Here is a 14,386-nt window from a genome sequence, read left to right as displayed (position 1 = left end):
ACAGGCTCAGGGAGAGGGGCGTTCTGCTGGGGCTCTTCTGCGTGCTGTCCCGGGCCCGGGCCACAGAACAAAAATGCAAGGATGGTTTGTCTGCTGCCGCTGGGCTGGAACCAGCTGGAACCTGCCCACATCCTGCACCAGCCGGCAGTCACCTTGTGATGGATGAGGGTCAAGAACCTGGCCCTGACCTCCGTCCTGGGGGTGGGCTTCACTGAGTGCTCCTGGGCCCTCTGTGGGGAGAGGGGAGAGGAAACTGGCTGAGCCACGCAACAGCCCCAGGGCCGCTGAGAGGTCTTCGTCTGTAGCACTCGGTGGCCACAAACAGAGGCCACCTGTAAGCAGGTGAGAGCCCTGGTTTTGCAGAGAGAAGCGTCCTACAGCCTACCCTTTCAGCAAGGACCTCTGCCCACTTGCCACCCAGAAACAGTAAGCTGCCAAGCATCCAGGCCCAGGGGGTCATTCCCATGGCCTGCGTTTTTAAGGGGCTCTGACTAAGAGCCTGCCCAGGCCGTGCTAGCCAAGGGCAAGCTGCGTTCCGCCTCTGCTCTGCCCAGCAGTTTCCCGGAAGGCACCGCGCGGGTCGTTCTCTCCACCGAGTACACCCCGCCATCACCCATTCCCAGCAAATACCCCTTCCTGCCGCTGCCGGCCTCCCGGAGGAAGCTTCCTTGACACTGTCCAACGTCCATCAGAGTTACGCGCCCTCACCCCCCGGGGCCTCGCACAGTCCCGCCGTCGCCCTCCGCTGCACGCCACGTTCACCTGCAGGGGAACTCGTTCCCATGTCCGGCTGCCGTGGAGGACCTCTATCACCCTGGCACTCACTGACTGAGCTCACGGTTTGGAGCCAGTCCGAGCCCTTCCCCTGTCATGGGGAGCACACGGGAGCCCCCGCCCGGGTCTGAAGCCCAGCCCAACCGTCCTCCTCACGGCGACCCTGAGCAAGTGACTTAACATCTCAGTGTGTAGTAACAGCTCCCACCTCCTGGGGAAGGAGCAGCCGGGGTCCTCCAGCTGAAGGGCCGAGAGGAGTGCCACGCACCAGGACCAGGGACACTGCAAGCATCAGCTGCAATTCCTCCCGCGGCACAGAGCACAAAACCAAACTCGTCTATAAAATCCTGATGTCAACCCCAACAGCCCACTCGGAGTTCTCTGCCTTAGAACAGGAGGCTGGGGTGAAAGCCTCCAGCCTTAGGCCAGGGGCTCGGGCTCTGCGTCTGCTGAGTCACTCAGCTGCTCCTCCCGAGGACGACCCCATGGAAGACGGGGTTATGCAGCGCAGAGAAGGGCTCAGCTGCTGCCTCCCAGGGGCGCTCGGGGCTCAGGCTCATTTCCCACAGGTGGTCCGGGCCAGGTTTCCCAGAGGCCCAGGGACAGAACAAACAGCCCCTCCTGTCCCCCAGGGATTACAGCGTGAAAACACATTTAAACCTTCCCGTAAGAAGCCAAAAGGCCATGTCCATGTAGGACACAGCACATACTTACATTTTAAACAGCAACATGCCAAGAGCGCTCAAAAGTGAGGGACCCTGCTCTGACTATTGGAAAGTGTCCACCTTCCAGAAAAACAATTTAAGCAGAGTGACGTGTGTCTGACGAAAGCACTCAAAGGGTCCCTTCCCTCCCCGGAAGTCTTCCCTTCCCCAGGTGCCAGGGCCACGGGAGATGCCGAAGAGGGAGGTTTGGAAACTGCTCCTACCGTGATATCATCACGCTCCAAAGGAGTGGTGGCTTGGCACCCCTGGGACGGAAAGTGTCCTTGTTCCAGGTGTGAAACCAACCACTGGACGTGAGGAGGAAGGGCCCGGACTTCTCCGTTCCTCAGGGTCACGGTGCTCCCGGAGATCAAACCTGGAGCGCAGAAATCGAATGCCAGAGTCGTCATGGGAAGTTCGGGGACGAGTCTCACAACACCTGAATCCAAAGCTCTGCCCACTGCTTCTGAGCGGTGGGATGCAGGGCCAGTTTCCTGACCTCTCTGAGCCTCGATTTTCTCATCCACAATATGGTAGAGGCAACCGTACCTGCTTCCCAGGTTGGCAGTGAGGACGCAGCGAGACCCGGTACTTGAAGGCTGGTTTTGGGAACTGCAACACAGTATTCGAACGTGACTTTCATCTCTCTGAAGGCCAGGGTGTGCTGTCTTGCCATCCACACTTAATCCTCAAATCCTATTAGACACCCAGGCCTTCAAAGAGATGTCAGCAAACACCTTACCTGCTTCGCTTTCCATAATGGCAAATCACCCGGAACTCACCCCCGTCCATCAGAATTCACGTGTGACCCGCACACACTGAGGCACACAGGAGTGAGGAGGGCCTTGGAGCCAACACCCAGATATCGTGTGAAGCGGGAGGGCGCTGCGGCCCAGCACAACGCGCCCACAGCCTGTGTGGACGGCAGGGCCGTTTCCGCCCAGTTTTGAATCTGCAGCTCCCAACACCGCAGCTGGCTCACGGCAGGTGCCGAGAAATGCCGGCGGCCCAGCGCGTATGCATAGTATCACTCGACATGTGCAAAGTGGCGCTGAACTCGAGAAGTCTTACTATCCACGCACACGTGAGTGCCGGGGAGGGAGCCGGGAAAGCAGCCCCTAAACCACCCAGGGTGACTCCCGCGGAGGCAAGGGCAGCACATTCTGGTGTGAACTTCAGGATCACGCGAATCCTTGGTCCTGAAAATACATCTGACCCTTGAACAACATGCGAGTTGGGGCAGCTGACTCCCCATACACTCAGAACTCCACGTATGGCGTCTGACTCCCCCGGATCTAACTGACAGCCTACTGCTGACCAGAAGCCTCACGGACACACAGTCATCAACACACAGTGTGCACGTTACCTGCGTTACACACCGCACTCCTACGGGACAAGCAGCTGGGGGACGGTAAGTGTCATCGGGAAAACCAGACAGCTACTGGACTGCATCTATTGAGAAAGAAAAGGGGGGTGGACACCTGGCTGGTTCTCTCGGTTGAGCATTACACTCTTGATTTCAGCTGAGGTCATGATCTCAGGGTCATGGCACAGAGCTCCATGTCAGGCTTCCCACTGAGCACAGAGCCCGCTTACCATATTCTCGCGCTCTCTCTTTCCCTCTGCCCTGCCCCCACACTCTCCCTAAAAATAAAATTTTTAAAAATCCACATGTAAGTGGACTAGCCCAGTTTAAACCCGTGATGTTCAAGGGTCAACTGTATATTCCTGCATCGCTTATATAACCTATAAGATAATCTATAAAGTAATAAACCCCCAAACGAAAAGCAAAACCAAAAAGAAACTCATGTATAACTAATGCCCCTATTAGATCACAAGAACTCGGGAATCATTAGAAAAAGTCTTGGGGCGCCTGGGTGGCTCAGTGGGTTAAGCCTCTGCCTTCGGCTCGGGTCATGATCTCAGGGTCCTGGGATCGAGCCCCACATCGGGCTCTCTGCTCAGCGGGGAGCCTGCTTCCCCCTCTCTCTCCGCCTGCCTCTCTGCCTGCTTGTGATCTCTGTCAAATAAATAAATAAAATCTTTGAAAAAAAAAAAGAGTCAAATAAATAAAATCTTCAGGAAAAAAAAAAAAAAGAAAGAGTCTTTGGTGACCTGTAACTAAGATTAAAATTAGTAAAGTCAGAGGGGAAAGTTGCACAACAAAGACGGCCCAGGAACAGGAAACGGGTGCGACATTCGGCACAGAGAGACACAGAGTCCAGATGAGGAATAATAAAGGGCTGCAGCCGGACATCAGGGAACTCCAGCTCCTGCCTCCGCCTCTGATTAAACAAGATCAGTTTGGGTTGAGAATAAGGTGCTCACGCCACACTGGTGAGGACGTGCCTGGCACAGAGCCACCGCAGGAACGAGACTCGGGACAGTCCAGCCCCCTGCTCCCGCTTTCTGAGACCCGCGTCTTCCGAGCAGAGGCAGAGGTGGGAGAGACGCTCTCGCTCGAGCCAGCCTCAGGGCAGAGAAGAAGCGGCCGGGGACAGCAGTCAGAAGAACGAGACACACTTTCTTCTTAGTGTTTTTTCTTATACACACACACACACACACCGACAGCAGCCAAGGAACTTCTAAAACAAATTAATCCCCAAATTAAGGCTGGGAAAGAAGTCTCCCCCAGGACAACAATCAGGTTTGAAGTGGGGTCTCTGTTTGTTTGTTTTAGAGTTCTCACCATCTCTCTCCTGAACAGTAAAACTATCTTTGGGGATCAGGCTAGGAGATCTCCTGCTGGCTCTCATTCAAAAGCTGAACAGATGTTCCCGCAGCTGGAGAACCAACCAGGACCCATTACTTCGTCGGCACCTACGGACTTGCAAACCCACACAACACACTCTCCACACACCTGCGTACCACATCGCCTCAGACGATCGGGCCTGCAAGCCCATGCAGCCCCGAGACAGCTGCTAACTGCCCAGTGCTCCGAAGGACGCAGGGGCCATCGGGACTGTGCTGTGGAGACCTAGCCCACCACCCTGCCCCAGCATGAACACCCGGGCTTCATCGTGGAAGCACCGCCCATGAGCGCCGTCCCGAGGCCTCGCACGCATGATGCTTCCCCAGGTGTGCTGCGTCCGCATCTGCCTCCCCACCTCCCAAACACACCCCCTGCGGGGCTTCTGCATCTCCGGGGCGCTCTGCCAGCTGCTCCAGGGGTCTGCAGGCAGCCGGGAGCTTTGGAGGGGAGGAAATACTAGCTGCTCAGAATTGAGTCTGAAGAAGACACAGACGGAGAAGTCCTCTGGAGAGCTGGGATGTTGTTGAGGAACACTTATGCCAAAAGACAGACCCGGCTCCCAGCCACCTGCTGACCGATGACGTGGGGCGTGGGGCTCTGAAATGGTGGCCCTCCCAGCCCAGATACACACAGCTGTCTTCTGGGGGCTGCTCGTCCCCAACACTAAGCATGTGGTCCCACTAGAAGCTTCCTCAGCCCTATCTGCCACAGGGTGGCAGCCGGTGCTGGTGACGGATGAAAAGGCAGGAGCAGAGGAGCAGAGATACAGGTCACACCGTGCTGCAGTTTGGGTGTCTGACCCACCAGCGACCCCAGAGCCGACGACCGACCTTCTGTCACACACACCCAGAGACCGCCACATCGGTCTGCTTAGGGCGTGCGGTGAAATACACACACCACGCAACTGACCGCTTTACCGCATCTGCGGCACACAAGGGACCGCGTCTGCGGCGCACAAGGGAGCGGCGCTGGGTCCACTCACGGGATCGCGGCAGTCACCTCCTTCTTCTTCCAAGACACTTTTCATCTCCCAAAGGAAGCCCGGGGGTGCTGCTGCCGCTCCCCATCCTCCTCTCCTCCCTGCCCTGGTGGCCCCAGCGTTCTGTCCCTGAAGAGTCACCGATTCCGGATGTCCCATATAAATGGAACCATTCCATATGGGACCTTTCGTCCAAACGTGGTCTCGGGGCGACAGCGAGCGGCACTCAGTCTCCCAGCAAGGCTCCCCGTTCCCCGGGGACACAGACGGCGCTGCAGCCTCTCCCTGCAGGCGCCCTTGCGGACGGCAGCTTCCAGCCTGGAAACCGAGTCACGGCTTGGGCCCTGCCTCCCGCCCTTATTCATTCCACGTTTGTGAGCACTTCTGTGCACCTCCTGGGTGCCGCGGACGACGGCGTGAAACGAACACGGGCGGCCACTGCCTTCCCAGAGCCCGCACGACCCGGGAGGGCTGCGGCAGGGGCCGTCTGCGGCGGGACGGGCGCCCGGCCCTGGCAAAGCTAGAGGAGTGAGGGCGCGGACGAGGGTGCGGGCCGGGCGCCCGGGGGACCCGGTTTCAGGCGGCACTCCCTCTCAGGGCCGTGCGAGGGCAGGCTCAGGCGGCACCAGCTTCCGCTCCACACTGGACGTCCGACTCCGTCCTCACCCGGGTCAGACCGCAACGGCGCCGGCAGAGCAGGCGTGCTGACACGTGCGGGCTGCCCGTGGGCTGGGCCGCGCCACAGTCCTCCATCTCCCTCGCCCGCCGCCACACGCCGAGGAGGCAGTGTGGGCTCCTCACCTCCCTTCGGTGCCGCGGGCTCAGAGAGGTTAGGGAGCTGGCCTAAAGCCACAGAGCCTGTGTGTGGCAGGCGGGAGCTTGAGCCAAGCCCCAAACGGTGACAAGGCAGGAACCTGTCATGTGTCCTTACACGGTGTCTCAAAGTGGGCCGCTTTCTCGGGGCCTCACCGGCATCAACACGCCCACTCCCAGAACCCTACAGGCGGGGGTTCATGGGACCCCCTTCTTACACCTGCAGCCGGAAGGGCTAACCAGCTTGCGCCATCTCAAGCTCGTGGAGGAACTGGGGTAGGCAGCGTGGCCGCAAGTCCTGCTGAACGGCGTCTGCGTGTTGCTGTGTGGCATGGTCCGGCGGCCCCCACTCAGATTCTGGCTCACCGATGTTCATTCGGCCCTTGTCCATCAGAAGTTCTGTGGTCCTCCCGGGAGGCCACTGTCCAGGGCGCCCTGTCCTGGGTCCCTCTGTCCACGGCCACAGTGCAGGCGTGGTCCCGTTTCAGGGGAGGACTCACACAGTGGCGCTGGAACGGCTGTGCCACGTGTCGCTCCCCCTGGCCCCAGCACAAGCACACATGCTTGTTGGAAACCAACCCCAGATCCCCAAGAGGTCCTAGAGAGGCACAGAGAAGCTCGTTTCTGATTTTCATAGACCCTGCTGTCCTCTTACATAGTCAAGCCTGAAACCCCACGCCCACCCCAGCCAGGGTCAGGCAGGTCGTTCTCCGAAGAACGAGAACTGAGAGGATATACATACGGCTGACCCTTGAATGACGGGGCCCAGAACCGCGTAGGTCTGCCCACACATGGATTTCTTTGATAAATACAGTACAGGACCGTAAACATATTTTCTCTTTCTCGTGATTTTACTACCATTTCTGCTTCTCTAGCTTCTTTTAAGAATATATAATGTAATTCGTGTAACATACAAAATATGTGCTGTTTAGGTTATCAGTGAGGACTCAGGTCAACAGCAGACCATTAGCAGTAAAGTTTTGGGGGAGTCAAAAATTGCACATGGATTTTCGACTCCATGGGGAGTCCACACCTCTAGCCCCCGTGTTCCTCAAGGGTCAGCTGTATACAGAAGGAGACTGGTCTTAAGAAATTGGCGCGCAGGATTGTGGGGCCAGCAAGCCTGAGATTTGTCTGGCCGACAGAAGGCTGCACACTCAGGCAGGGGCCAAGGCTTCAGTCTTGAAGCTGAATTTCTGCATCTCACAGAAACCTCAGATTTTGCTCTTAAACCCCTTGCCTGATCGGAGGAGGCCTCCCCAGACTCTCTAGGCTACTCGAAGCCTCCTGACCGTAGAGGCTGACCACATCCGCCGAAAGCCTTCTCAGCAGGACAGGTGAGCGTTTGGTCAGGGAGCTGGGAACTGGAGCCTGGCCATGTCCACACAAGAAACTGACCAGCACACCAGCCAGGGCATCTCTGCCAGGCATCAGATCCCGCCCAGGGGTCAGACCCCGCCGAGGGGCCAGATCCCAGGACAACATAAACCGAGCCGTAACTGAGACACTAGCAGGTACCACACACGGAGGGAAAGGGGGAAGGATCCCGCTCTGACATGTGCGCTGCCTTCTCTCCACCAAATACCGTGGGACACTCCGGCGCGCTGAGCAAAACGTAGATGTCTCTGGACACGTGTAGACGTGCCTCCTTACAGGACACAGGCGGGACGGTGTGCGCGCCTTCTCGGCACTGTCGTGTCACAGTCTCGCTAAGCAACTGCTTGTACGCAGTTATTAAGCAACGAAAAGAAACTTCAAGTTTTACACGTTAGGTGTCACACTCGCTCACCTAGGACAAATCGTCCTTTAATAAAAGACGACAGTGAGGGGCGCCTGGGTGGCTCAGTGGGTGATCTCAGGGTCCTGGGATCGAGCCCTGCGTCCGGGGAGCCTGCTTCCCCCTCCCTCTCTGCCTGCTTCTCTGCCTACTTGTGGTCTCTCTCTGTCAAATAATTAAGTAAAATCTTTAAAAAAAAGAAAGATACTTCCATTCAACTAAAACCCAGGAACTCCAGGCCGCCTGAGCAGGCCCCTGGACCTGTCCAGGAGGGCTTCATGCAACGGCAAATACATGAGAGAAAAATCATAAACACCCTTTCCATTAGGGGTGGAGGAATGGCAGCGAGGTCTACTTTACCAGGGGGCCAGGGGCCGGGCAAGGGAAGGACACACTGGGATGAAATACTGTCATGTGAGCGGCGCAGCTGCCGAAAGCCAGGAAATCTGAAATGCGCGCACCGGCAGTCTGCCACTCCAGCTCTGCGCCGCAGGCCGCGGACAAAAGCTGCTCTGTCAGACGCGTGGGGACGGCGGCGGGTGTGACTGTGCTGGGAAGGGGCACAGGCTTCCTCCCCATTTAATGGCTTTTCAGTGCCGAGCGTAAAAACCCAAACGTTCTCTGCAGGGCCGACGCCGGGCCCCCAGCCCTCCCTCAGCCTTCCAACGAGATGGTTTGTGATGAGGAACAGGTCACCCAGCCCCCTTCTTCACATCGCAACGGTGCAAGGGTGCTTCCACCAGCGGGACGCTGCCCGTCGTCCCTGGACAGAGCCAGGCAGCCAGGACGTCCCCCTCTGGAGCCCAAACGCCCCTGGCACTGTCCCTGCCACAGTAAATCAAACCGGGCCTCGCTGCTGCCCACCCCTCGACAGAAAGCCAAACAGCAGCGTGCAAAGAGTCTCCTCAGGAGGGAGTACAGGTCTGGACCGCGTGTGCACGTGTGTGTGCCCGCATGCGTGCACAGAGAAAGAAAGAGCCCCTCAGAATGGCAACCACCCTGGCAGACTCAAATTCTGGGGGAAATGACGGGGACCCCAGAGTTCCCACATCTGTTTATTGAGTTCGCCCAACAGTTTTCGAAACAATTCAGAGAGCCCTCCAGATAAGAGCCAAGGAGGTCCGATGGACTCTGCCAGGAAGATGAAGAGGGAAGGGGTGGCCGGGAGGCAGGGTGTCGGGGCCCAGGGGAGGCAGGCCGGGCTTCTGTCTGACTGAGGCACCGAGAGCTCCCTGAAGGAGCGGAAGAAGACTCACCTAGAGAAGGAGGGAAGTCACAGAGGTAGGGCAGGAGGTACGGGAAACGGGAACAGTAGATTCACTGAATTAGATCATTCTTCCCCTTTTGCACAATTTAACGCTGAAATTCCAAGGTTCTGAGAAAAACCACTGGGGACCAGCTCTTCTCACCTTGTTTCAAGAGAGCAAATGCTAAAGCAACGCAGCTGTGTCCCCAGCGCTAAGGGATTTCTTTGCCATGGTTTCCAAGTCCCTCCTGCACGTGCACCCCAATGCTCAGAGCAGCAATGTCCACAACAGCCAAACTGTGGAAGGAACCAAGATGCCCTTCAACAGACGAACGGATAAAGAAGATGTGGTCCATAGACACAACGGAATATTACGCAGCCATCAGAAAGGATGAACACCCAACTTTTGTATCGACATGGGTGGAACTGGGGGAAATAAGTCCAGCAGAGAGACGATTATCATGTGGTTTCACTCATATGGGTAACATAAGGAATAGCAGGGAGGACATTGGGGGAAGGGAGGGAACACTGAAGGGGGAGGAAATCAGAGAGGGAGACTGTGGACTCTGGGAAACAAACTGAGGGTTTCAGAGTTGGAAGTGGGTGGGGGGATGGGGCAGCCAGGTGATGGGTACCAAGGAGGGCACGTGTTGTAATGAGCACCGGGTGTTGTACATAAATAATGAATCATGGGACACGACATCAAAGACTAATGACGTACTCTACGGTGACCAACATAATAAAAAAATAAGTAAATAAAGTCCCTCCTGCAAAACACAGATGCTGGCGAGGATGTGGAGAAAGGGGACCCTCGTGCACGGCTGGTGGGGATGCAAGCTGGTGCGGCCGCTCTGGAGAACAGCACGGAGGGGCCTCAGACAGTTGACAGTCGAGCTACCCTACGACCCAGCAATCGCACGACTGGGTGTTTACCCTAAAGATACAAACGTAGTGATCCGAAGGGGCACGTGCACCCCAATGTTGACAGCAGCAACGTCCACAATAGCCAGACTATGGAGAGAACCCAGATGTCCACCAGCAGACGAATGGATTGAGAAGATGTGGGGTATACAGTCAGCGGAATATCCCTCAGCCATCAGAAAGGAGGAAAGCTCGCAGTTTGCGAGGACGTGGATGGAACTAGAGGGCATTATGCTAAACAACGTAAGTCTTAATTGGAGAAAGACAATGATAACGTGATTTTACTCAAAGATGAAATTTAAGAAACAAAACAGATGAACCTAAGGGAAAGGGGAAAAAAGAGGGAGAGGGAAACAGACCGAAGAGACTCTCAACTCCAGGAAACACGCTGAGGGGTGCTGGAGGGAGGGGGTGGGGGATGGGCTAGATGGGGGATGGGCGTTAGGAGGGCACTTGTGACAAGCACGAGCGCTGCATGGCAGTGACGAATCCCTGAGTTCTACTCCCAAAACAACTGTCCTGTGTGTTAACTGACTAGAATTTAAATAAAACCTTTAATAAATAAATAAAGGTACATACGGTCCCTCCAGGGGGCCCTGCCCACAGTCGATGTCCACACCCATGCAGACCTCTTTTGCACGCGTCCTTCCCCTCAAACTGCCTCCCGGCTCACCCCATGCCACGCCTGAAGGCTCCGTGTGTCTGTGCAGCTCCTACCCGACACCACGCCGGCACGGCCTGAAAGAACACATCCCTCTCCCTCCGTGTCCCCCAGCACCTCGGCCAGAACCGAGGACCCACATCCCTCCCTCCCCTTGGGTCCAGGTCCTCTCCTGCTCCCTGCAGTGACCAGCCCGTCCGGGGGAAAGGAGCGAGTGGGAGGCGCCCCCACCTCTGGGGACAGCACCACCAGGACGGCACCCAGTCACTGCGTGCTCCCTCCCTCCCTCACAGGCCCTGGGCTGAGCCTTTATCCTCAGCATCTCAAAGTCTCAACGACCCACTGGCATCTGACCCCACCTCCAGGTCTCGGACGAGGAAGCCCAGCGTCAGAGGACTCTTGTAACCTACCCGGGGACAAGGAGCGAGGGGCACAGGCCAGAGCCCACGTTCTCAATCAGAGAAACAGAACCGGATTCTCAACGCCACCGGCCTTGCCGGAGGGACTTCCAGGCAGAGCCGAAAAACAAAACACAAAAATACCGAACAGAACAACCACCATGAGAACCTATAAAACAGGCTTTCGCGTGAGCAGAACTCAAAACTCAGACACAATCTGAACGGAAGCTTCAACTCATTTTATTTCCAGGATTCTTTCCGTCTTCCGGATAACTAGCTCAAATGCCCATAATTTCCCCTCATCTTAAAGTAGCATTCTGGGGATAAAACACGACTTCTCTGCGCTCCATCCCCTTCAGGGATTTATGTCCCACATAAAGTGTGGGACAGCACCACCTCCTGGTCAATAGGCACAGGACAGCTAGTGTCCAGCTTGGAGGCCTCTGGAGAACAGGCCGTCCTGGAGACATCCTGAGCACTGCAGCCTCTCAGGCCCGACGAGGAGAGGAAGTAAGCGTGGACGCGAGGGGCTCACAGGAGAGGAGGCTGGACTGGCCTGCCTGGGCTCACTTATCTACCACAGTGTTCCGAAGGTTACCCCAAATGGGCCCATGAGCCAGAGGACACCATGCCTCCGGGGGCCAGGAGATGGCCAGCACCCGGGAGAGCAGCACAAGGCAGCACCAGCCACGAGCCAGGCTGGGGGCTCAGGGGAAGAAATCGGGGGCGTGGGGCAGGGCTCGGCATCTAGCACAGGGCCTGGCAGAGGGGAGAGCCCCAGTAAATGTGTGATGAAGCAGGACGAGGTCAGTCGGTCAGCAGGTAGGCCTGCCCGCCCGGCGCGTACAGAACAGCGGGCACACCAGAAACACACAAATAAAAACATCAGTGTACTCCCACAAATTCTGCCGCAGCAAGTGGAAGCTTTCAGGCAAGTCTCTCCACGGAACGTCCAGTAAGCCTTACAGGAGGAGCGGGGTCCCCCGGACAGAGAGGCCACTGGGAACATTCACCCAGTCACTCACTCACTCCTTCAACAGGGACTGAGCGTCTACAGCACGCCGGGGACCGCGACACGCACTTCACGTGCCCTGTGTCAGTGGACCTTCACCACAAGCTCGAGAGGTAAGAGCACAGTCTGTACCTTACCGATGCAGACACGGGGTCCCAGACGTACGAATTAACCCGCCCAAGGTCAACACAGCTTCTCAGGAGAACCAGAATTTGAGCCAATGTTCCAACCCAGTGCCCATGTCTTCGGTGTGCTCAGCCCCACAATGGTCCTTCCTCCGAAGGTGTTTACTGAGTTCCTGTCCCAGGGCAGGCACTGAGCCAGACGGTCGGGGTCCATCAGGGAAGAGCAGAGCGAGGGCCCCACCCGCCGAGAGCTCCCGCACGGCAGACGCAGGGCAAACAGGTGCGCATGGACGGCGGACGGCGCGCGGGTGGGGCAGGGCAGACCCGCTGTCGAGCTTCGGCTCTCGTTCCATCTCTCTGGGTCTGCGTTCTCATCTGAATGACAGAAATAAGATTGAAAATAAGGTCAATGTGAAGATTATAAAATACCTGACCCCAAGTCATGCCCCACAGGAGTGGCTGTTTTCAAGCGCGGCTCACGAGAAAAGGGAGCGAGCCCCGAGAGGAGCCGAGTGAGGCCCGGGGGCAGGTGACGCCGAGAGAGGAGGCACTTGCTTGGTGTTTCCGAGCAGTCTGTTGGCCGTGCCGGACGCTGGGGCCGGAGTGACTGGAGCCGACCGCGCAGCAAGGCCGCAGGGTGGCGACTGATGCGTCAAACGCCCTGTCGATGACACTTGCCGAAGCGCTCAGATGTCGTGTGGCTCTTTTGTAAGGCAGGGAGGACTCTTTCCTTCTTTCTTAGACTTTGGAGTCTGACGCAGTTTCAGACTCGTGGAAAAGTTTGGGAGTACACAAACTTCCCGTATCCCCTTAACCTGGACAGCACCAATGTTCACATTTTCCCACATTTGTCTTATCTTCTTGTCTTTGTGCCTTTGTTTCCAGAGCCATTTAAGAGTGAGCTGTCATGCAGATGTGATGAAACTTCAGTCCCTAAGGACATCCATGTGTATGTCCTTGAAACAAGGACATTCTTGTTCTCAACTGCGGTACTCAGTGTAGCGCCTCACAACTGGAAATTTGCTGGGATACAATGTCGCTGTCTAATCTACCAAGTGTCAAGTGTCCTTGCCAGTGTCCTTCACATGCAAGACAACCCGAGACCATGCACTGCATTCTGTCCGTGGTACTATCTCCCTAGACCTCCTCTCATCAGGAACATTCCTCAGTCTTTCTGGTCTTCCTTGGGCCAGTTCTTGTGTAGTGTGTCCTTGGGTTTGGCTTTGTGTGATGTTTTGTCACGATCAGAGTCAGGGTATGCACTCTGGGAAGGAGCTCCGGAAAGTGACATGTGGTCCTTCCACAGTCCTTACAGCTCTGATCACGTGGCCGAAGAGTATATCTGATGTTGTTCTCGACGTTGAGCAGGTTCAGAAAAATCACAATCTTCTGATCCAAGTAAGTAGGAAACTAGTAACATACTGTCTGTACGAAACAACCTTTATATACAAAGATGTGGACGTGTTTTAAGTAAAAAGATGGTTCTGGCAATAACAGAGTAATAAATCCCAGATTTCTCTTCCCACCTTATACAAAAGAAAGAAGGAGGAGTACATGAAGAGTCATGAATCCAGGAGACTCATGCCTGAGATGGTGGAAGAAAAGGGGGTGAGTCTCATGAAATAAAATACACAGTGCCATGATGGAGAACGTCTTGGCTGTGACCGGCACGAGACTCTTACAGCTAGGAAAAGAACTGGTGAAGATAGGTCGATAGAAATTGTCCAAACTCTAATACAAAGAGGAAGAGAATGAGGAGGGGGTTGGGGGGGGGACAAAGATCATGATGACAATAGGAGTTTTAAATACACTTGGGACAACAGAAATAATTCAACATATGTGTAACTGAAACCCCAGGAGGAGGAGGAGGGACACAATGGTGTAGAAGATATATCTGAGGCGGTGACAGCCGAGAATTGTACAAAAGTAATGAAAGATATTAAGTCACAAATCCGAAAAGATCCGAGAACTCCAAGCAGGATTATTTATTGAAAAAAAAGAAAAGGGTAGATACATCATATGCAAAATACTGAAAGAGAAAGAGAAAATCAAAGAAATTAAGAGACCAGGAGAATGACAGCAGACAGCTCATCGGAAACTATGCAGTTCAGAGGACAATGAAGTACCCTTGCTTAAGGGCCCAGAGAAAAGAACAACGGCCAACACAGAATTCTACCCCAGCAAAAATGCCTTTCCTAAATGAAAGAATTTAAATTTTTTTTCA

At 55.7% G+C, this 14,386-nt stretch overlaps 1 protein-coding gene across 6 annotated transcripts in view; it reads right to left on the bottom strand.

The window, feature by feature from the left end:
* Positions 1-11,249: 11,249 nt before the first annotated feature.
* The window catches only part of C19H16orf95 (chromosome 19 C16orf95 homolog), a 33,879-nt gene continuing 30,742 nt past the window's right edge, over positions 11,250-14,386 (bottom strand). For all 6 annotated transcript variants that reach the window (XM_045987519.1, XM_045987523.1, XM_045987524.1 and 3 more), the window contains one exon: positions 11,250-12,537. In XM_045987519.1, the coding sequence (XP_045843475.1) occupies positions 12,221-12,537 (317 nt within the window). In that variant the 3' untranslated portion in view covers positions 11,250-12,220. The remainder of the gene's footprint in view (positions 12,538-14,386) is intronic.

Source organism: Meles meles, chromosome 19 (assembly GCF_922984935.1).
Source record: "Meles meles chromosome 19, mMelMel3.1 paternal haplotype, whole genome shotgun sequence".
Taxonomy (NCBI): Eukaryota; Metazoa; Chordata; class Mammalia; order Carnivora; family Mustelidae; genus Meles; species Meles meles.
The sequence above is the reverse complement of the archived record's forward strand: the minus strand, read 5'-3'. Positions and strand labels throughout refer to the sequence as shown.